At 39.7% G+C, this 24884-nt stretch overlaps 2 protein-coding genes across 3 annotated transcripts in view; both read right to left on the reverse strand.

The window, feature by feature from the left end:
* Positions 1-1993: 1993 nt before the first annotated feature.
* Positions 1994-6322, reverse strand: LOC129766751 (uncharacterized). The gene has a single exon (XM_055767349.1). The coding sequence runs from the start codon at positions 6320-6322 to the stop codon at positions 1994-1996; it is 4329 nt and encodes a 1442-aa protein (XP_055623324.1).
* Positions 6323-9425: 3103 nt separating this feature from the next.
* Positions 9426-24884, reverse strand: part of LOC129768510 (SEC14 domain and spectrin repeat-containing protein 1-B) — a 141330-nt gene continuing 125871 nt past the window's right edge. For both annotated transcript variants that reach the window (XM_055770216.1, XM_055770218.1), the window contains exons 6-9: positions 20038-20676; positions 19224-19983; positions 11116-11341; positions 9426-11050 (exon numbers count right to left, since the gene is read on the reverse strand). In XM_055770216.1, coding sequence (XP_055626191.1) covers positions 10346-11050; positions 11116-11341; positions 19224-19983; positions 20038-20676 — 2330 coding nt within the window. In that variant the 3' untranslated portion in view covers positions 9426-10345. The remainder of the gene's footprint in view (positions 11051-11115; positions 11342-19223; positions 19984-20037; positions 20677-24884) is intronic.

The following is a 24884-nucleotide window of genomic DNA, read 5'->3' on the forward strand; positions in this document are numbered from 1 at the left end:
ACCCTTTTTCATGGTCACCCTAATGCAACTTAGGAAAAAAAAGCGCTAAATTGATTATATTAAAAGATAGAAAAAAGCTTTGTTCTACAATGTTTATTAAAATAATTGGGGCTACAATATTGTCGAACTATGTTTATCTCTATCTATAAAGATAAGAAAGTTAGATTGTTTATTTCATCGACAATTTTAGTCACCCTATTTTTGATAACATAGAAATGAGCGCTCTATCATATGTAACAACTTTGTCGAAGACAGTTTTTGTCTAAAGAATAAATATTAACAAAAATTTTTTTATGTTTGCCCCAGAAAGAATGGCAAGCAATTGAAGAGAGCGTATTTTTTGGAAAAAATATCAATAACTATGAGTGAAGTTGAGGTATTAACAAGTTCTGTATCGCAAAATGTTTGTATCAGCATGTTCTGAAAGTCTTTCGAAGACAGTTTGTATGTAGATTTGAAATATAAAAGTTATATCAAAAAACTGTTTTTTTCAATGGTGACCTCAACGCAATTTAGGAAAAAGGCGCTATATTGGTTATTTTAAGAGATATAAAAAAACTTTGTTCTACAAAAATATTTTAAATAACTGGGACTACAACAATGTCGAACAATGTTGCAAATCTCTATCTATAGAGATAGGAAAGTTATATTTTTTGTCATCGAAAATGTCGGTCACCCTATTTTTGGCAACATGAAAATGAGCTCTCTATCATATGTAACAACTTTGTCGAAGACAGTTGTTTGTCTAGAGAATAGCTGTCGAGCTCTAAATGCTAATTTCCACTTAAATACATCTCCTGGACCATTGTGCATTGAACAAGTTAGTAGCCTAATCAACTAGATCCTTGCTTCAGAGTCAACAGCAAGTACAATCTGTCTATATACTCGGTTCTACCATATGGTTCTTCTTTTTCTTCTTCTATGACACTAACGTTCCTAGAGAAACTTTGCCATCTCAACGTAGTATTTTACTTGCGTCATTTTTATCAGTACTTAGTTGAGATTTTTCTTCCAAATCACACGCCGTGAATGCATTCTGAATTGCAAGTTCCAGAATACGCGTGACCACAGTGCAAGTCGGAGGAAATTTCTTTGACGAAAAATTCCCCCGACCAGAACGGGAATCGAACCCGAACACCCAGCATGTTATGTGTGACGCTAACAACTCGGCCACGGGCAGTGTTCGTCGAAGTTTTGTTTCGGAATTCTTTAAGCAGACACTCGAATTTTCCGATTGATCAGCTAAAGCTGCAATAAATTTATTTTTATAATTCATCTCTATTTTTAATTCATTTAACTTACAATCTAATATTCCTTATTATATTCGAGAACAAATTTATAATTTTCCTAATGTTTTGCCGAATCATCTAAATGTGGTTTTGACAATCTTCTTAGACAGTTGGGGTTTCTTGTTTTTGTTTATGGCTACTAACTACAGGGTGTAACATTGGCTATTGTTTTCTAGCGTTACACTGAACATTCTCCCCCCTGTGTCGCCAGAATCTTGACTTCGGCGTCACCTAGTACATCTAACAAGGCAAGTTTAACAATAGGCCGTTGCAAAACACCACTTGAGGTGAGAACATCTGCCCGACGAGTAACCCCATCTCGCCCCGGAAAGGTACGTAGTACACGCCCTCTAATCCAACGATTCCTGATCCTTTCATCCACTAAAAGAACTAGCTCTCCCTCTCTGATCTCTCGCACGTTGTTGAACCACTTTGTTCTTCTTGCGATGGTAGGCAGATATTCTTTGATCCATCGTTGCCAAAACTTATCTAAAGTATGTTGGATCATATTCCAACTTCCCCGAATTGTAGCACCCTCATCGATTGGACTCTTTACCGACTGTTGCACCCCATTTGAACTAAGCATAAGAAAGTGGTTAGGACTGAGCGATTCTGAATCTTCTGTATCCAGTGGAACAAAGGTCAAAGGGCGGGAATTCACCATGTGTTCTACTTCAGCCAATAGCGTTGCGAAGGACTCTTCGTCAAGTTTTCTCTCGGTTGGGAGTGAACCCATCGCTTCCTTCACCGATCGCACCATTCTTTCCCAGCATCCCCCCCATATGTGGTGCCGCTGGTGGGTTGAAACGCCACTGTGTATAGCCATCTGTAAAGGTGTCACCTAATTCTGTATTCATTTTATGCAATTCTTCCTTCAGTTCTCTACTCGCGCCAACAAAATTGGTACCGTTGTCGGTAAATATCTCTTGTGGGGCTCCTCGGCGTGCGATGAAACGGCGTATAGCTTTTTTGCATGAATCGGTGGATAGACTTGTAACGGCTTCAAGGTGCACAGCTCTGACAGTTAGGCATGTGAACAATGATACCCATCGTTTGACTGCATTTCTTCCTATTTTTATTAGGTATGGTCCAAAGAAATCGATTCCAACGAAAGTGAATGGGCGGACAAATGGGGTCAATCGAACACGTGGCAATGGTCCCATCTGAGGTACTACAGGAACTGTTTTATGTACTCGACACCACATACACTGCTTTTTAACCAAACGAATTTGAACTCTGAGTCTCGGGATGTAGAATTTTTGCTTGACTTCGTTCAACACGGTTGCTTCATTGGCATGGCGATATTTACGGTGGTACCAATCCAGTAGTAGTTTTGTAACACGATGCTCTTTCGGAAGGATAGTAGGATATTTCGCTTCATATGGAATACAATCTGCGTTCTCCATTCGGCCGTCCACTCGAAGAATTCCATAATCGTCGACTCTTGGTGTCGCTGTTGCGATGGGACTTCCTCTTTCCAACGGTCTTCGTTTTTCTTTTTCTACTTGTAAATTGCGTTTCAACGTAGCAACTTCATCCGGAAACACTTCAGCTTGTACTGAACGCCACAGACTTCTCTCAGCTTTTTGTAGTTCTTCTCTTGTCAAACTACCAGTTTGGCGAGGTTCCTTGGACCGCATACGTTGACAGTTTCCTATGTAACGATGCAAATATGCCACACATCGCAGCAATCTTTCCCACTTCGAGAAACGCTCGTAGACGATAATAGGTTTAAGAATGAAATGTGCAAACACATAAGCAGGACGTAATTCTTCTGCTGTTTCATGGGTATCACTAGGATCCTTCGGCCATTCTTCTTCGTTGTCGTATAGAAAGTCGGGACCTCTGTACCATCGGCAATCATTATCGAAAGCTGGGCCTTTACCCCATTTTGTGGCTTCGTCTGCGGGATTCTGTCGCGTCGGAACCCATCTCCACTCGTGCTCAGTTGATAGACTCAGTATTTCGTTCACTCTAAAAGCCACATACGGCCTGTACCGTCGCAGATCGGATTTTATCCATGATCTCACAGTAGTTGAATCACTCCAGAAATAGGTACGTTTAACAGAAAGTGTGTGTCCCTCTTCAATAGTTTTTCTCATGCGAGCTCCGATAACGGCTGCCATGAGCTCTAGTCGCGGGATTGACAGTGGTTGTAGAGGCGCTACTTTTGTTTTAGAGGTAACTAAAGCACATCGCACATGCCCTCGATCGACAATTCGAAAATATGCTGCTGCTGCGAATGCTTCTTCACTGGCATCAACAAAAATGTGGAGCTGAAGTGTGTCAAAGCTGCCAACATGGTATGAGGGGAAGTAACAACAAGGTATCTTTACACGATCAAGGTCATGGAGTACACCAAGCCATTGCTTCCAGCGACAAAACACCTTTCCCGATATTTTATCATCCCAGTCGATTTTGGCTCGCCAAACTTCCTGAACTATCACTTTTCCTTCAATCACAAATGATGCCACAAGACCGAGTGGGTCATAGATGCTCATGACCACTCGTAACATCTCTCTTTTCGTGGGTACAATTTCTCCTATTATCAGTCGTCGCACATCCTCACGAAAGTTTAACGAAAAGGCAAAAACATCGGTATCCGGTAACCAGACCATTCCAAGGAGACGTTCGGACGAGAATGTGTTCTCCTTGTCAGGGACAAAGTGTTTAACAGCTGTTGGATTCAATTTCCCAATTATTCTCAATACCGATCGATCGTTAGAAATCCAATTACGGATCAAGAATCCAGCTTTAGCGTGTATATAACTGACTTCCAAAGCTATTTTAACAGCTTCATCTGCTGTGTCCACGCTTTCTAAATAGTCATCTACGTAGTGTCTCTTTCTTATAGCTTCCACTGCTTTGGGGTATTCATTTTCGTACTCAGCTGCGTTCAAATTTTTGACATATTGGGATTGAGATTCTAATTCGTCTTCAGGATTATTTCTCCATAGGAAAAGCTGCGCACTACGATCTTCCTCTCTGATTAAAATCTGGTGGAACATCTCCTTGATATCGGAGCATATTGCCACCTTCCGCTGACGATATTGGAACAGTACAGACAATAATGGCGCCAATAAATCTGGCCCTTTAAGGAGCATTGTGTTTAAGCCCACACCTTTGACCTTAGCTGCAGCATCCCAAATTAATCTCACTTTCTCTGGTTTTTTGGGATTTAAAACAATTCCGATGGGTAAATACCATGTACGGTTAGGGTTGAATGAAGCCAGTTCATTTGCGGTGGCTTTGTGCGCATATCCCTTTTGTTGAAACTCTTCGATCTGTAGTTGTACCTTATCGTACAGAAATGGATCCTTTTTCAATCGTTTTTCCAGGCATCGTAAACGTTTTTCAGCCATCGGTCGACTGTCAGGGAACTCCACTTCGTCTTGCTTCCATAGAAGTCCGGTCTCAAATCTCCCACTCGCTGTACGTATTGTAGTTGACTCGAGAATCTGTCGCGCTCTTTGATTTTGCAATCCTTCGATTTCTGGGGCTATCGTTATGCCGAGGCTTTCTACAGAAAAGAAGCTGCGCACATACTCATGAAGATCTTGATCATTATTTCGAGCACAAATGTGCATTTGTCGATGGTTAAACGGTGCTTCTGCTCCTACTACACTTCCATATACCGTCCAACCTAGGCGAGTCTTCGTGGCAATCGGTTCATGAGGAAGACCCTCGCGTAACTTCAGTGTAGCTAACAGGTGGGTATTACTCAAACCAATGAGAATCCCAGGAACAGCATGTTTGAAACTTTTTATCGGCAATCCTCGCAAATGTTTGAATTGATTCACCATGCCGTCGAAATCTAACGTCTGCTCTGGTAGACCAAGGCTCGCTACTGTATACACGTCAGAAATATCAAACTGTTTGCTACTACCAACTCCCGAGATATTCATTTTCACGCGCTGAACACCCGAGAATGTTTTGTTTATTCCACCTGTCCATTGAATGCAGAGCGATTCGGTCTTTCCTTCCACACCCAACGAATCCACAATCGCTTGTTCTACCAACGTGACCGAAGAACCATCATCTAAAAACGCATGTGTGTTAATTTGTCCTTTCTCACCATATAAAGTTACAGGAATCACACGGAACAGAGTGGATGCTGCTGACTGACGATGAATTGTGACTGTGGCATTCACTGAAACACCAGGTTTCGATTCAGTTGATGATGGGTCATAATGCAGGAGCCGATTATGGCGCTTTTGACATCCTCCTACACCGCAGATTTCTCCTTTACAAGGCCATCGAGTATGTGCTATGAGACACCGTCGACACAGCTTGCGATCTTTGACGATCTTCCACCTCTCATCAACAGACAGTTTTTTAAATGTAGCACAGTTGGTTGCTTGATGATTGCCACCGCTGCAAACAGAACATGACTTTTTGATTATTTCGGTCGAAGGATGGATCCGTTGTTTTCCATCTGCCGTTTCACGGGAGAACTGAGCCGTCTCCACTGCATGTGCATTGACATATCCCTTCTCTTTAGGTCTACGATCATCTCGATGAACATGTTTTGAATCCATGTCACATGACACTATTGTACTCGTAGCCGAAGCAACTTTTGCCATATAGTCACTGAATGTGCTTAGGTCCACTACTGGTAATTGTTGTTGATACAAGGCCCAGTTAAATTTTACTGCATCTGGTAACTTATCCACCAGCTCCTGCAGCAAAATTGGATTAGACAGATGTCTTTCCTGTCCAACTGCCCTTAAATGAGCGGCTAAATTCTGCACTGTCAACCCAAATTTCACCAACGTATCCATTCGATTTGCTTTCGGAGCCGGAGTTTCTCTTAGTTTCGTGACCATAACTTTCACGATCTGCTCAGAACTTCCTTTGAGGCATCTCTGAAGTCTTAACAAGTTTTCCGAATCAGAGTAGCCACAAGTTTCAGTTGAATGTCGGAAACTGCTAATAAACAACGGCCAATCGAGTGGATCGCCCGAAAAAACTGGCAATTCCTTAGAAACTACCTGCCTGGCAGCTATCTGCTGTGGTGTTGGCCCAGTTATCATTAGTTGGGCACTGTGGCTCCTTGCTTTATTTGATAGAACGGACGGGGCGGGTGGACACAACTGACCTTGAGATGCATTTGGAACATTACTTTGAAGCATATGGGGGGAATGGGGTGCTAGATATATTGGCATTGTACAATCAGTACGTCCACCAACTGGGGTTTGAACAGTAGTTTCAATGGGTTGTCGATAAGAGTAAGAGGGGCTACAATTTATTTCAGGAAGTGTGATAATATTTTGAATTTGTTCACTCACTGGTTGCAAATTAGAATTTTCCCTACGTGACTGCCTTAGCATTTCCATTTCCGAAATGTACCATTCCTTATGGGAATCTATAATACCTTCTTCAGAACGTGTCGGCACTCTGCGTTCTCCTGTTTCACCTCCAACCTTGTTAATCCTCTGGTGAGGATATCTCACCAAACGCAGCCGCTTCCTGTGGAATCAGATGACCAGATGTTTTCGGCTCGCCCTGTAGCCGAAGTTGTTCACTGAAGTCCTGCTCCAAAGCGCGAAGACGTCTCAGCTCACCTTCTTGTTTCGCCAACTCTTGCCGCCGCTTCTGTTCAAACGAAACTTGCATCTGCCGCATGCACTCCAACTCCTCTTCTTTACGTTGCTGATCGAGCAATGCCTTCGCTCGCTGGTTTTCCAACTCTCGTACTTGCTCAACTAACGCTAACTCTCGCTTCGTCCTTTGCTGCCGCCAGTACTCATAAGCTCCGACTCCTTCGGCATGCTTCGAAATGATGCCCTGTGTTGACGGACCGGCCCTCGCTTCATCTAACATCGCTAAAAATGGTTGCACATTCACCGGTGGTATGATGGAAGAATTCACTAAATCTGATTTGCCAACTCCGACATTCGAATTGCCTTCCAAATTCTCTCTCCTAGCGTCGTTTACGGTCTTGCTAATATCAGAGCTTATATCCACATTCACTGATGGGATCATTGCAACTGGTGCAGGAACATTTTTTGTTTTTGCTTTATCTGCTAACGGAGTCGATGTGAAGTTATCTTCGAGTCTTTCGACCGGATTTGCAATTGGTGGAGGAATGGAAACAGCTGACGGAAGCTCGGATATGTTTCCTACCATACCAAGGCCAGTTTTGTCGGCCGCTTCTCGCTGAGTTTGAATCCAATCTCCAACACGTTGATTGCTTGTTCGGTTTGAACGAAGACTGTGTACGCTTGCACCTCCATCGTGTTCCTCTTGCTGACTCCGCAGGTCATATTTCTTTGCGATATACAGCTTGGTCCGCTCAATTTAGTCCAATTTAGCCTTCTGCAACAAAGCTTTCTCCTGAGCCAGCTGTTCATTTTCCATTTCGTCCATCAACCTTTTCTCCTCCTCGAGCCGTTCGAGTTCTCGTTCAATCTGCGCTTTCCTCGCGCTAGATCTATTGGATTGACCCGTTAACGAAACTGGTGGCGGTATTCGTGGATTGCATAGCTCGCACGAAAATACCGTTGCATGAACGGATGCGGTTGTCACTTTGGCGCACGAAAAATGGTACCATCGGTCGCAATCTTTGCACTGGACCATATAGAATTCGGCATTATTTGGTCGATCACAGGCGGCGCAATCATGCTCGTCACCTCGATCAACATCATCATTATTGTCCTTTTCGTGAGTCGATTTGTTATCCGACGGGTTAGACATTGCCTTCATAGCAGCGGCTTTTGTCATAGCTCGTGTTTGTCGAACAATCGATCTCTGCACTGAATCCATCTTGTATGGTAGATTCTTTAGTTTTTGTTCGTCGAAGTTTTGTTTCGGAATTCTTTAAGCAGACACTCGAATTTTCCGATTGATCAGCTAAAGCTGCAATAAATTTATTTTTATAATTCATCTCTATTTTTAATTCATTTAACTTACAATCTAGTATTCCTTATTATATTCGAGAACAAATTTATAATTTTCCTAATGTTTTGCCGAATCATCTAAATGTGGTTTTGACAATCTTCTTAGACAGTTGGGGTTTCTTGTTTTTGTTTATGGCTACTAACTACAGGGTGTAACATTGGCTATTGTTTTCTAACGTTACACTGAACAGGCAGGGTTACCATATCTACAGATTAATCTGTATTTATACAGATTTTTCAGATTTTTTGAAACCGAGAATCTGTAGGTACAGTTTACAGATACCGTCATCCGGGAGCAAATTGATCACCGGGGTGAAATTGATCAAACGTATAACTGAAAAAAAAATTCAGAGGTATTATGCAATTAAGTTTTAAACTTTTCTAATCTGACATGTTCAATAATCATCTGAAGGTTCTTTTTGTCAATGGTTCTCAACGAATCACTTATTAAATTGCATGCAAATTAACGTTTTTCTGGATAGCTTTATCGTTTCCATTTTTAACTATGGTAATAAACATATTTTCAACACATCAAAACAATATTTATATATTTATAGACGCTAAACATGTAAATTCACTTCTAGAGGATACTTGATGAGTTCAATAAGTAATCAAATACTTGTTGTTACTATTCAAACAAGTGAGAAAAAACTATTTTACAAAAAAACACCACGAATGACCAGAAACTTATCCCATCATGCGACATATCGATCGTCTTGGTTTGTCAAAACTAGCTCATTGGTGACCATTTTAAGGGTTTTTGGCCACATTAGGATGACATTCAGATCTGTGTTCAAATCGAGTTATGCAAAGACATAACCACACCTTTGGGTGGATTAAATAAGATTTTTGTAACCCCAAACCCTTGAATTATCATTAAAATGACCGTAGGTGAAGAAATAATTGATTTTCTATACATTTTTATGCATATGATACTAGAAAATTCTAAAAAATATAGATTGATCAATTTCACCCCGAAGTTACATTTTAAAATTTTCCAAATTAACGCTTAAGTTTTTTTTTAACAAAGCTTACCATAACGTTTTGTGGCCTAAGCACCAGTACTGATTTTAAAAATAATTGAGTATAAATCTAACAAAAAAATCGGAAATATTCACATTTTTCTAAATTTAGTGATCAATTTGCCCCAGATTTACGGTACCGTTATCTAGTATTCATAGTAGCACCGTTTTGGTTCGTGAATAAGTTCACAACACATTAAAATTCGTTTATAAAAAGTGTGAACTGATATATTGTTGCATTCATTATAATATTAGTATACTTCTTCGTTGTAGAGGGTGAGAGCAGACAAACGACCGCAAAGGGTTGATAAAGATGTCGATACAGATACAGATACAGATTTATGGTATTCGACGAGTCGAGTTTTATGGCAACTCTGGCCACGGGAACACATAATGGTTTCTGAGAGGGTTCTTAGAGGGCTATTTATTCCGGAGATTTTCAAACCAGCGGAAGGAGGGACCGAACACTAAACGTGAACCATGAATGTAAACTAAAATATGTAGTTGAAATGTATACGTTGTATTTCCTAGAGAAAACAATAAAAACTCACATCTTCTCTTCTGGACATATTCGAATAAGCCACTCCATGAGAACACACATTGAACTGCTCAAATGAATCGGTGCATTCGATTGAATCCGTGGCTCTAAGCCGCCCACTGAAATGAACCGCTTTGTCCATGACCTGTTCAGATTTTGCCACTTCTATTCTGAGATAGAAACAGGGTACATGAGAAACGCTACCACTTTGAATTATTCCAGTTTAAATGAAACTCATTCGATTCTAGAATGTGTGTAGGGTATGTTTAATAGGACAGGATTAGGCCTAGGTAATTTACAAGCATTGAAACAAACGCATAATTAGATAACAAAAACAAACATTCATTTTATTATAAAATAGATCAAAATAAAACTTAGCTTCTAAATTTGTTCGGAAGTTAGATAACAATTGGCATTTCCGGATTTTATTGTATATTTTCAATGCTTAATATTAGTTGCGTGATGCTGGTTAGTTCAGCCGAACAAGCGTTCTTAACGTTAGGGCAAAACTACTCACTGAGAACACAAAACATTCGGTTGCAAACATTTGCTGCTTTCCTAAACAATGTCTCTCTCTCTCCTCCGTCCCGCATCAACCTACAAACAGCTTTTCACCGTATGTTTGGTGATGATATTCTGATAGTAATAGGTCAACCCGGATATTTCCTGCGCGCCGCTCTTGAACGCACTTTCCAGAAGCGCATCTGTGTCACCAAGAAAATCGACGTCCAGCTTGGTGCTGGTTGTACTTACATTACCACTGTCTTCGCTCGACGTTGGCGAACTGTGGTGCTTGAGTACCTTCGGAGTGCTCTCGGCCACCACATTGTTGTTCCGGATGTCGTTCTCTATCTGTTCCAACTCCTCTGGTGTCAGCGCCAAAGTCAAGTTCTCCCTTCGATTGATCGAATTCAGAGCGGAGCTTGAACCGGAACTCATTACCGGGGAAGTTTGACTTCGGGTATCCACGATCTGGGAGGTATCCGAGTCCGCCTGTTCACTGTGCGCGGTCGGCGTGAGGAAGCTATTCTCCGACTCGTCGAATGAGAGGTTCGCCGTGGAAGCCGTTATAACAACTCCCGAGAGCAGTTTGATCGAGGGAAGAGCCTCCGGATCGGCATCCTCGGAGGAATCGTTATCCAGTGATCTTCGCTCGGCGGCGGATTCCACTCCCCACCAGGGCGAAGCACGACACTCGGAGGTGGTGTGATACGACGATGATCGCGACTGGGGAGTGCATGTGCAGTCCGATGCCGTAACGAATGATTCGTCCTCAGTAGATTTCATACTGCAGCTCCAGTCCTGACGATGATAAAATTTTATTTGTTTAGATAAATACAAATCATTCACAAAGTAAAATTACTCACATCGCTTTGATTGCCTCCGTCGGATCTCTTGTCCGACACGGCGGATACTTCCCCACTCGTAACGCCAGCTAGTTCATCATCAACCTCGTCGAACCCACCCTGGACATCCCTCAGCACACTGTCCAATGATTCAGCGATTCTCGAGACTTCCGCCAGCCGGGAGGCAATGGCTTCGCAGGCCATTATGTTGTCGGGTTCGGTAAGAATATTTTCAGGGCTCGCCATTCTACGGTGATGAAATTTGTCGATACGATTTATGTACAAAAACTACTATTCAATTATTCCTTCTTTGTCACAGTGAGAGTTGGATCCACTTAAAATATGTTTGATTTTTGCCAGAGAAATATAGCAACACTCTATAACTGAATCTCCGAAATAATCAACTCAAACAAACAATTGGCCAATGCTTTGACGAGTCACTCGACACAAATTGGAAACGCACACCTACAAGGCTTCGAGCGTGGAACGCGGCGTGCTCTAAAATAGATCAGCTGGTCAACTTAAATCAGTTTAACGAGTGCCGTGTCCAAAAGAAGCGGCCACCAGCTAACAACAAAACAACAGCCACAACAAAAACCAACTCAAGATTCCGCCCCGAAACGGACTGCGCGCGTCCGGTAAAAATCGCAAGAAATAACGAAAATGTTCTCCACTCGTAGGGAGAACCGTGAGACACCAACTGTCTGGCCGTTGCCCGGAGGAAAGTACGACTGAAACCGAGAGTGGTACAGATATGCGTTCTCGGTCGTGTTGCTTTGCCTCGTCGTTTCCATTTTGGTGAAAATTACATAAAATTCTGAAGCACTAGGGCAGGAAAAATGGGGAAATGGACAAACTTCGTCCGAGTTAAATAGTATGTTCTGTTCATAACATTTGAATGATTAAAAGGTTTATTCACAATGTTAACTCTTTATGGTGGAAACGGTTTATTTCCAACAATGTGGTTTGTTATGTGTTTTTTAGATGTCAGTGATATGTAAGATGTGAATCAATTTCTGAGAACATCGATCGGTGTTGATTTCAAAGATGATTTGGATTAAATATCTGATTCGGGACATGTTTCGTTGCCTATGGTCTGATCCGTGTTTGCCTTGTTATCTAAATCTATACTATAGATTCTATAGTATGTGAAAAGTTCAACCACCCCAACTCTTAATTTGAATACAGATATGATTATTCGATTATCAGTATTTCTTTTATATTTTATGTACTTATAATTTTCTAATCAAATGTGCTTGAAACTACCCTTACTTTAAGGAATTATGTCATGAGAAACTCCTGATTTTAACCCAATAGAATATTTTGTATGTTAAGTTTAAAGAAATTAATCCAAAAAGGCTTCAACAACTACGGCAAATAATTGCAACTGAGAGAAACTAGAACGCGTAAGAAACTATAAGCTTGTTGAATCAATGGCGCGGTGATGTCAAGCTGGTCACACGAAATATCAATTGAATATCCGGAATAAAATGGATATACGTTTTCGCTTTATTTTTTACTGTTATTCCAATCATCTGATCTCAAAAATTGACCAAGATTATTTCTATATCACTTGACTATGATTTGAATTTATTTTAATAGATGGAAAAATAAATATTCAGATAAAGTGTATTGCTTTATTTCGGATGATTATTTGAAAGAAATTTGAAAATTAGCCAGGGGTGGATAAACATACTGTATATGACAGATGATTGCATATTACGTGTCTGAACTCTACGTATCTGTTGAGCCATATTCCTTTACTACCAGTATTGATAAAAAATAAATTTCAATAAAATTTCAGAATTGGGACATGCTTAACATTAGACCTGATTATTGACTTATCATCCCATATTTCCTATGTCGTCAACAGCTCTGGAAGAACTCTCACTTCCAGAAATTTTTGACTTTCCGTGGCCGCTGGTTCAGAGTGCTAAAGTCTATCAGAGTTTAAACAAATTCTATACAATTTTCATTTATTTTACGTTAAACTTCAGCCATATTTCGACAAAATCCGGACAACTTTTTATATCAAATATGAAGTAATCTCAGGCAAAAAAAAGAACCCCCAGTAAAACCAATTATCTATATAAATAAAAATGTAAGGCGGCAAAATCAGTTGGTAAGCGGAAAACCCGAAGAAGGGTTTGTCCGATTTTAGCCTCCAGTATTTTGTTGTATTCGTCTCTTCCCGTAGATCAATGTAGTGGAGAGAAAAATCCGAAAATTTTCGGAAAATCCTGAAGGAAGGTCGGAAAATTCGGAATGGTTCAATTTGCGTCATCTATATTTCGTTGAATTCGTCTCTTCCCGTAGATCAATATAGCGGAGAGAAAAATCGGATAATTCGGAAAATAGAATTCCTATATGTTCTACAATTAGCTAAGCGTTGTTAGTCCATTTGATGTTGGCGCTAACGAAATTGATTTTTGTTCGAAAGTCGGAAAAAAATCGGATAATTCGGAAAATAGAATTCCTATATGTTCTACAATTAGCTAAGGGTTGTTAGTCCATTTGATGTTGGCGCTAACGAAATTGATTTTTGTTCGAAAGTGGAAAAGGATTTTCAGACGGAATAACGTATTCCTATATCTTCAATCTACATAAACAAAAATGGAAGGCCAAATGTGTTGGTATGCCCTAAACCCGAGGAAGGAACGGTCCGATTTGAGCTGTCTTTATTTCGTAATATTCTCTGTATCAAACATGTATTCCATGCAACGGAGAAACATGTTATTTCCAAATGCTTGAAATATCTTGAACGAGAATTGTGTCTGAAAATAATTGTATATTATGAAGACGAATTTTTGTAGAAGTACTAGACAATATCAGGGTAATCAATCAATGAAGAATTCAGTTATTGGACTCACTAATGTTCACTTAGTAAGAAAACGTGGATGTCTGAAAGTATTCAAATCAAAAAATCTATTTTGGGCGGGACGAAGTTCGTCGGGTCAGCTAGTCAGATTAATAAAAGTTCAATTCATCAATTCATTGTTTTACTACTGTATACAATTCGATAAGCATATTGCGGTAATCGGAAAGTTTTGGATACAAAATGTGTATTTAACACGTTGAGCTCGGATTGTTCTTGCTGCATTTTCCATTCAGTCCGCATCAAGAGCATTTGCACAATATCAGTGTCGGTCCCCGCTCCCAAAGATATTTATTGTATAAAAAGAAAATAGACAGAAATTTGACTGGAAAGTAGTCACATATCGTAGAATATCCCAAAACAAACCATATACTTTTTATATTTCCTTATTTTGTAACTGCCAGTCCCAGTGATCTGTTTTCTGCATCATATGCCTTAAGTGTCCGAAATATGATTCAGAACGGTAAACATAGTCCGACAATGTTGTAGCCCCAGTTATTTGAGACATCTTTGTATAACAACGTTTTTTTTCTATCTTTTGAAATAACCGATATAGCGCCTTTTTTCTAAGTCGCGTTAGGGTATTTTTGCTTTGATTTTTATATTTCAAATTCTAAATACAAACTATTTTAGACTTGTCAATATCTCAACTTCACTCAAAGTTATTGATATTTCTTCCCAAAAAATACGCTCTTTTCTTTTGTTTGTCCTTCTTTCAGGGGCAAACATAAAACGTGTTTGTTGACGGAATTTGAAAGCACAACTTCCACTCTAAATAATATGTGATTTTTAAAACTATGTTGATTTTTGTGTATTAACTCAAACTCAGAAAATTTAATTCATAAATTTTTGGGGTGAAACCCCTTCAATATCATTGAGTAGGATTAAGATATTGACAAATTCTGCATAGCAAAATATTGGTGTTGATAAGCTCTAAAAGTCGTATGAAGACAATTTTGATGTAGATTTTTAAATATCATGGTTACTCTAATGCAATTTAGATAGAAAAAGCTAAATACAACTTTTTTTTGGTGATATTTCTTTTTTAGACAAAAACTGTCTTCGACAAAGTTGTTACATACGGTAGAGTGCTCATTTTCATGTTATAAAAAATAGGAGCAGAAAAAATTGTGTACTCATAGCAAAAAGACGCTATATCGGTTATTTCAAGAGATAGAAAAAAACTTTGTTCTTCAAAGATGTCTCAAATAACTGAAGCTACAATATTGTCGGACTATGTTTACCTATGTAACTATATTTACCTCTATCTATAAAAATAAGACAGTTATATTTTGACGTAGAACTACGTCTTTCATTAAGGGTGTCAAATCAGAAAACAGGTCACGTTTTTATGAAATAAAGTTAACGTTAATAACTATTTTTGCCGCGAACGGATTTTGACGATTTACACACTAAACGAATCGAAAATTCCGTAAGATACATTAGAATCCCCTGGTTTGTAAATGGTTAAAATTCATGAAAACTTTAAGCGTATCCATTTTCCCATACATTTGTGTGCTTTCCCGAACAGGGCTGTCAATAACGAGCAACTTATCGACGACTAACGGAGGGGAAATCGTAGGATTTTAAGTCTCCGTGAACAAAGGAAAAGTAGAAGAATGAAGGGGAATACTTGCCTAGAGTACAGTGGATCTCGCTGAGGCAAACTTTCATTCGGCATCGGACTATTGAGCAATCCAGTTCACTTTGCTTTCGCTGCGTTTCGATCTAAGATTGGAGCCCACCAGTGGTAATCCAACTTGGATATCGTCGTTTGGTATTTCTGTTCGTTTTTCGCGTTTTCGCGAATGTATTGTGTTTTTCTTTCCGCGTCATAAATTGGACGCTTCGCGTAGTGTGTGATGAACACGAAGAAGAGAAAGGCAGGCTCGAGCCCTGCAAAAAACGAACGCATTGCCAGGGGCAATAAAATTTAGAGGCAAGCGTCATCTAATGATGCACGCGATGTTGGTGCAGTGAAAAGCGCTCGCACTGAACCGAGCCTTCGCGAGTGTGACACCGCATCGAACAACAGCGAAGTAGGCGATTTCGGCGCGTCGGTCGAAAATGTAAACGCCGTTACCCAGGCAGCAACCAAAATTAAGCTCCCCCCGCTGGTAGTTCACGATCGCTCTTGACGAACTCATCAGCGAATTCGCATCGATGGGCAGAGTACAAGCTGTGTGGCATAATTCAGTCTTTTTCCAAGCAGTTAACATTGTTTGTTCTCCGTCATCATAAGAGCTTCGTTGGTGCCTTTGAGAATGCATCAATGCATTAAACTGACGTTATGGCGAATCAGGCGTTAAGGTTGTGTACCAAAAAATATTTGGGGAATACCAAGCATCTTGAATGTCTTATTGGAATGTTATAAGTTATTTAGGTTCGCGTGCCAATCGCAAAACTGCCTTCCACTATGATTGCATTTGCGCTTATATTTATCATAATGAACCATTGGTACTGTTTTTGAGGTTATTAACAAAAAGAGTTTATTTCGCTTGTTTAGTCACCATGAAAGTAAATGTCGTTCTGGAATTTTGTATGTGATTAGGTTCCGCTTGCCAGTAGCAAAACTTCCTCCACTAAGGGTGACAGCTGCGCTTCTCTCGAGCATGAGAAAGTAATGCTACTTTCAACAACAACGCAACAGTTGTTTCTAAAATTTCATAGTATTATAGAATAATATCCGAAGGTATAAATAAGCGACTTATATAAAATAACAGCGTTGTTCTACGTCAACAATGCGGTCGTATCTTGGACACAACCTCCTATAATTTTTTTTATATCATCGACAATTTTGGGCACCCTATTTTTGATAACATAAAAATGATCGCGCTATCATATGTAACAACTTTGTCGAAGACAGTTTTTGTCTAGAGAATAACTGTCGAGCTCTAAATGCTAATTTCCACTTAAATGCATCTCCTGGACCATTGTGCATTGTTCACTTTTATCACATACATAAATTATAGCGCTCTGTAGCCAACTTTTTGTGACCAAGTGCACTGTTCTTGAAGCGGTGAAAAAGTAGACAAAAAATACCGATGTAGTTCAGAATATTATTCTGACGCACCGACGGCTTGTAAACATGTGTTATTGATCGACCGGAAGTAGGATCAAAACGCAAAAGTATATATATATATATATATATATATATATATATATATATATATATACGAATACAGGTCGGACTCGATTAACGGATGTTAAATAAAAAATAAGAATTTTTTCAATACCTTTCAGTAAATGGTATGACTGAAGTAGTATGGGGAGCGTTTACGAGCAAATGAAATGACAGAACATTTGTCGGCATTTAAACTCATCCGATTAGCTGAGCACCATTGGGATAAAATATTAAGTTCATGTTGAAGATAAGGTGCGTCTTCTGGACAGGTTATTACGCAGTAAAGTTTAAAATCGTCGGCGTATGAGAGCTTGAAACATTTCAGTATAAGGTAAAAATAGGAGAGATCCGATATGGCTGCCCTGTGGAACACCCGATGTGACTGAGAATGGTTCCGATATAGTGTCACCGATCTTGACAGACATTGAGCGACCAACCAGATAGGAATTGAGCCAGCCGAGTAGAGTTCTAGAACAACCGAGACGTTCGAGTTTTGCTATCAAGATTTCATTATTCATTTTATCGAAGGCAGCTGAAAAATCGGTGTAGATAGCATCGACCTGTTTGCGATCTTCAATGGTTTTGAATATGAAGGATGTGTAAGTGAGTAGATTGGTGCAAGCGGATCTCTTGGGCATAAACCCATGTTGAGTTTCAGACACGTAGCTTAGACAGTTGTGCATGAGAAAGTCCAAAACAATTAGCTCAAATAGCTTTGACGTGGCACACAAAGCAGCGATTCCTCTACAGTTGGAAATCTCACTTTTTTAAACACTGGGAAAACGAAAGATTTCTTCTACATACTCGGGAATGTTCTTGTCGACAGAGGGCGATGGAAAATAGTTGCCAATGGTTGGGAAATTGCAGAGCAACACCTTTTTAAAACAATAGATGGAATACCATCTGGACCTGGATTTGTTGAAGATTTCAAACGAGCGCAACTGGATTCAATATTGTTAAGCGATATCTGTGGATGTGGGCCGATGGCTGGGCGAAGTGGTACGTTGGCTGCCGCTTCAGACACCTGTTGTGGAATAAGCATTTCATCTGTGAACACTGCTGAGAATTGTTCCCTGAAGAAGTCACCAATCGATGAGAGAGAAGCATCTTCCTTTCTGCCCAGACTCATGGACAAAGGAAGACCTACCTCCTGTGTTCGTCGATATAAGACCAAAATTTCCGAAGGTTGAATGTGAGTTTCTGTTGTATCCCGTACAAATATGAAGCGAACAGCTTTTTATTGATCCGTTTGTATCTGTTGCTACAAGCGATATTATATGACCGTCCATAGGCATTTTGATTTCGCGACAGTTTTTTGAGGGCTGATCTTATATGCCTAGTACAAATTGGTGTTGTGTATTCAGATCGATTTCAACCAACACATAAACAATAGATGATAAACGACTGGAATTTTAGCAGCAAACTGGTCGAGTTATACATCCCCTTTCTGCATTTCGCCGAATTTGCATTTCGTTCGAGTTATAATTTCGCATCCCCTATTTCGAACGTTTTGTGCATTTAATGTTACAATCGGGGTGATAATGTTCACCATATATTTGTTGTTAAACGAAACGAGTCAGGGTCGAAATCAAACCCACAATCATGAATGAGAGGATCCGCAAATTTTCCTCCCCTATTCCCAAGTAGTTTAACCTATCTCAACCAACGGCCCTTTTTGTGCAACAAAAAAAGAGTATCGTTTTTAATACTTTATTAATAAATCACTGCGCCAATGTTGGCGTTCTGTTCCCTAGGCAACTGAAAATACTCGAATGTGCGTATACTATATATAAATATATAATTAAAGACATAGAGTATACGGACGCGAAACATCGAAAGAAGACAGAAATGGCTAGTGTCATTTTCCGTTTTCGTAGTTTCCTCCGTTTTGTATGACATTCAGCTGGCACAGAATGGACCGCCAGATGATTTACGGTGACGCTCGAACAAGTGTTTTGAAACCTGTCATTAATTTTCTCTTTGTTTGAACATGGTGTGAAAAACAAGCTAGCAGGTGATTGATTTGATTTTGTTTGTAAGAGAACGGATTATACGTTGTGCAACTGTTACCTTTCTGATTATCAACTCTCACTGCGTTGACTGAGAACACTGGAATAAGATGATACTCACGTTTCGATCCGATCGTCGAGCAGAAACGGCTCTTTCAGTCTAGTTTTCAGCAGTCTTCCCAGCCGCACCATACGACCAACTTCCACCAGCAATCGTTCCCTGCTGGTTAAACACTTTCGCAGTCTCACTTTCCGCCGATTGGCCTCTTCAATCTCTCCAATCCTTAAAACGTTCTCCTTCAGTTCGTACAACTTTGTACAGTGTTCCTCGACGCTCCGATGGAATACGGCTGAGACCCGCAATCGTGTCATCTGCTCCTGACTGACGGCTTGAAATTGCTTCCACGTCATCTGCAAGTTCTTCGTCATATCGATGTTCCGATCAGTGTCCAACTTGCAAGACTGTCGAAGAGCAAGTGAAGCGTTCAGTAGTTGGCAACCATAGTTGTAGGTTCCTTTGGCCGTTTCCTGAAAGGTCTGATGCTCCTCCTTCTGCGATTGAATCTCGTAAACATTCGTCCCCACGTGAGTATGCGATCGGATCATCACTTTGTACAGATCGTCCATCCACTGGAGTGCCGTTTCCGCGTCTTTTTCGTACTTGTAGATGTGCGTGATTTGATCGAGCGTTAGCTTCTGCAACTCCACACTCTCGACAAATATTCGAGATCGGGAAATGGTCGCATCGAGAATATCCCGTACATTCGCTATGTCTTCGCTGTAGTCAACGTCAACTTCCCGGCCGACGGCGTCCTTCACTGGCATCGAGAGGATATCGCTCAGCTTCTCACCTTCCTTGATGATTTCTTTTTCGACAGTGTCTAAAATGGGAATTTGTTAAAAGACTTTGTGCGAATATCACTTGTATGACTCACCCAAAGTTTGCTGACTATCCTTCAACTTCAGTAGCTTCGAATTGGCCAAGTCGAAATCCTCCACCTTATCGCCCATGATCAATGACTGAAAAACTTCGCTGGTTCTGTCGAAATACTCAGCAACCAGTCGAAAGAACCTTACCGACGTAATCAGAACGTTTCGCCTTCGCTCCAACCGCTGGGCGAAGCTTCGACAGACAAAATCCATCCACTCCCGCTGCGACAACAGATCCTTATAGGCCGCTGAGTCCTTCATCTTTGGAAAGTTATCAATTTTGTAGATCAACTCAGCGTAGAAACCGTACGTTTTCCAACACTGTAGCTCCAGTATCTCATGCTCCAGCCTCAGTTTGTCCGCCGTCGTTACGTCGTAACCCACCTTGAGCTGAGCATTGAGCATGGTTTCCGCCGTGGTCAGTATCCAGCTGGTCACGTACGAAACGCCCTCCTCCAGCGTTGCCAGCTCCCGGAGCTCCTCGACGTTGCGTTCCAGCTCGTGCAGCGCGACGTTAAGCGTGGACTGCTTCTTCTCGATGGTGTTCAGCATGTGCTGGAGCGACTCGCGGCCATCCAGTAGATCCTGCGATATCATTGGTTTTGTACTTTGGAGGTCTCCGAGATGGGAAATTAGTTTGTTGCCTGGAAAATGAATACAGGGTAACAATAAAAAGAACAGCATCACTTTTTAGTGAAAATGAATTGTTCTAAAATGGCGAGAAAATTTGATAAACATTTGTCTTGTAAATCAGTTGGAGCAGTTCATTTTTTCAGAGATTTTGGTAGCAATGAACTCCATTCTGATCATATGTTGTTTGTCATCAGTTTTATTTCCATACCTGTTTTCCATGTGGTTTTTCAACCATTTAACATCTGTTGCATTGCTGAAGTTTCATCAATGATAGGAGATAAACAAATTTTGTCATATATATATTCATTACTTTATTCAATATTCGCACTCAAACATTTCAAGTCAATTTTGATTACAATGTACACAATCAATGCATGTTCTCTTGAATCATGCATACGTCAATATCAGTTATTTTTGAGCGCGATATTTCACGATCTATATAAATTTCTTATCAAAAAACATCTAATTTCCGGACGATGCTGTTCGAGTATCTGATGTAGTACTTTTTGGTGCAATTTCCATTGTTTGGCAGCTAAGAACAATGGAAATATCCTACGCACATACTCAGTCAGCTCCATCGGAGAGCTGCTCCACTCATAGTCCCATACTGTATTCGGCTTCATCTGATAACCATATCGTCGAACCATTTTTTCGAGCACCGCCATATTGTCTCGAACATCGCATACATCCATTTCCTTGGCATGTTCGAGCAGTAGTTGTTCACTGTAGCGTTCCATTCGATAACGCCGTAGAAGAAATTCGATTTGTGCTTTACGGTAGTGGAAAAATCTGTCGATTTCATGCTCCGCGTGCGCAACTATTGTTGTAGCGGATATCATTTTTAATCTTCTCGGCCTTTTTTCCGCGAGTCTCTCTTGGATCCCTAGGGGCAGTAATTTTATAGCTCGGTGAGACAATGAGTTGAGTTCTGTTTCGGGTTCGGAATCCGAATTCGTCTCGGAATTGCGGATACTTAATCGAGACATCCTTTGGTCGAAATGTGACTTTCACTTTGAATGTTTACTCAAATGGCTGCAACGAAGTGTTCTTCTGCATTCGTTATTTGCATATGATTGAGTTATAGAGACGGGAGCAGAATATAGCTCACGTGAATAAAATACCCGTCTTCACAGATATTATTAGATCCTACCTACGGGTAGGTATTCAGTATTGTTGAAATGCACATCTATATGGCGATGGATGGTTGTATGTTACGAATGCTACCTCTGAAATCACACTTCATCCTGCTGATTTGATTGTATATTTACCCTTTTCTATCTAAAATGTTACTATGGTGAACAGTAGCGTAGTGTGCGGGCGGCAAACCCAGCATTTGCCGGGGGCGCTGACTCTTTGGGGCGCCAAAATCCAAGAATTTTCAATTGCAATTCTTTCCCCGTATTATATTTCAGGTTTCAATTGACTAAAAACATCCATCATGAGTAGTTGCTTCTGTCCGTACATGAAACCAATAGTCTCTCTTTGATTTTCGCAAAATTGATAAATCATCACACCATATTACACCAATACCCTTTTATTTTTTTGCAACGCATGCCTGGGCGCCCTTCCATGCTATGCATTGTTTAACTCTTTGTGGTCGTTTGTTTGCTCTCAGCCACCACAACAAGAAACCATGCTAATCTTATATTTTACTCAACCAAGTATCAGTTTATGTTTTTCCTAAACGAAGCTTGATGTCTAGTGAACCTATTTACGAAACAATACGTTGCTCCTAGGAGTAACACATAACGATTCACAGTATCAAACAAAGTAGTCACCCACATAAGACAACGCACAGTGCGTTGAATGCATAGAAATGTGGGACAAAAATCATAACAGACGAATTTCACATTAAATCACATTAAAATGCATTGTTATGTTAATACATATATACTATGGTGCCAATGAATGTATGGGAAAAATCGACCCTAAAATTTCAAAATTTACCCTATACAAAATGTTTACCACCTCAAAAAACATCCTATGCCAAATATCAGCTCAGTCGGACTTAAGGGTGAGTGGCGCAAAGCGGTCCAAGTTTGAGTTTTTTGAAAATCGAAAAATCACCCAAGGAAATCGGGGTATTCAAAAAAAAATTGATGCCAAATGTCTTAAAATTGCATGAAACGAGATCTAGTGTCGAGATCTAGTGTCATCTCGAAACATTTTTTCGATCAAAAATCGATACTCTGGGACTGGTTTTTTTTTCGGAGTACAATACGAAACACATGGTTTTAAATGCTAATAAAAATAATTATCTCGATTTTTCATTCAGAACTTGTTTCATTCGGAACTTGTTTTTTACAAATTTTTTTCGAGATAACAGTAAATCTCGACGAGTAATGCAATTTTAAGACATTTGGCACTAACATTTTTTTTTTTTTGGAAAACACCGATTTTCGGTGATCTTTCGTTTTTCAAAAAAACTCAAATTTTTACGTCTGTGACACTAATAAATGAAGCTCGAATGAGCTCATATTTTACAAAGGGTATATTATCGCGCAAATCAACATTTCGAGATAACTGTTTTATTGGTACCCAAAACCATACGTTCCGTTTCGCATTCCGAAAAAAAAAAGTCCCAGAGTGTCGGTTTTTCGACAAAAAAAAATTTCGTTTCATGCAATTTTAAGACACTTGGCATCAAATTTTTTTTTCGATACCCCGATTTCCTTTACTTACTTTTTCGATTTTCAAAAAACTCAAACTTACCCAAATACAATACGACCGGAAAGGGGTAACAGTTATTGCTCAAGGGCGAGCCCCTGAAAGGTCGAAAACTAATGAATGGTCGTGTTTTTTTTTTTGGATTTTAGAAATAAATGAAATATTCAGGTGCTTTGGTTATTGTTTAATGTATATTTGTATTCGGGTTTTTTGGTTATTGTTTAATGTACGAATAATGATCATTACGCTGATGACAGCTGGATGCGTATATGCTGTCTGAAAATCGATACCTTGCTGGTGGTATTGGCTCTGAAGCAATGAGGTGTCGAATTCAAATAAATATTTTGACACTTTAGGACCTAAAACGTCACATAGGGGTTTTTGAAAATTAATAAAAAAGTCAAATTTTTTGTCAATTTTTTATTTGGAGTGAGGGAAAAGCCCATTTAAGTTTGGCTCATGGCTCATTTTTTCTTAAATGGGCATAAAACCTTTTAAGCATCAACAGATTTAAATAATCCTTATGACACATACTGTACTTACATTCGATAAAAAATAGTTATTTTTCATGAAAGATCGGTGTTTGAAAGCTTATAAAAATCTAAAAAATCTAAATACAACTCGACGAATCAACTGATACCGCTTAGTTATGTGTATCCATAAGGATGTGTTTGCAGGATATGTCTAATAAAGAAGTATTTTTAACAAATTTTTATCAATGGAGGAACAGACTAGTTGTCGTTCAAATCCTTCATCACTAAAACATGATTTCCAATACAAAGATTGGTATCGATTACGATTGATGGAACTCCTTCGGAAAATTATTATTACACCCCGAGGTGCCATTTTTTTAAAGGGATGAATATATAATATCTGCCAGAAAATCATATCCTCAATGATTATAAGTAGGTGCATGATCTCGTTTTTCATCATGGGGAAGCAAAATAATTAAATTTGAAACATCAAGGAAAAAAGTCACAGGAGGGTTCTGTTCGAGACACGACCGCATAGTTGACGTAGGATTCCGCTAGGCTACCTGTTAATTTTGGATATGCTTGAAGAATTACATCGTTAAACACTTTGATAATGATTTAGTGACACTGAAAAAGATGCCGAATGCGATATGATGAAAACCGCACTTTGTAACCCTAGACGAGATGCCTTCTGTATTGTGTATAATGATATAAAGAAAAAAATCTCACCAATGTAATATAAAATAATTATCAATACCGAACACAATTATCAATTTTTGTCATCAGTAAACATGTTACCTTAATACAGTAGAACCTCAATTATCCGTGAGCAGATTATCCGCGAAAGTGAGTTCACTTGTAATTCTATAGAACTTCACGAAATTTGCCAGTGAGCGGTAGGGTCTTGTTCTTTTGTTTTGGTCATATCTTTCACATTATCTTATCACTGGTGGAAACGACCCTACAGATGGATAGTTTAATGATTTCTGTATTGATGAAACATAGTGCTCATGCTTAAATATCATTTTTGTGTCTGCACCCCATGTTTAGCCCTTTATTGCGTTATCCGCGATTTTCGT

The sequence above is a fragment of the Toxorhynchites rutilus genome, chromosome 2, assembly GCF_029784135.1.
Source record: "Toxorhynchites rutilus septentrionalis strain SRP chromosome 2, ASM2978413v1, whole genome shotgun sequence".
Lineage (NCBI taxonomy): Eukaryota > Metazoa > Arthropoda > Insecta > Diptera > Culicidae > Toxorhynchites > Toxorhynchites rutilus.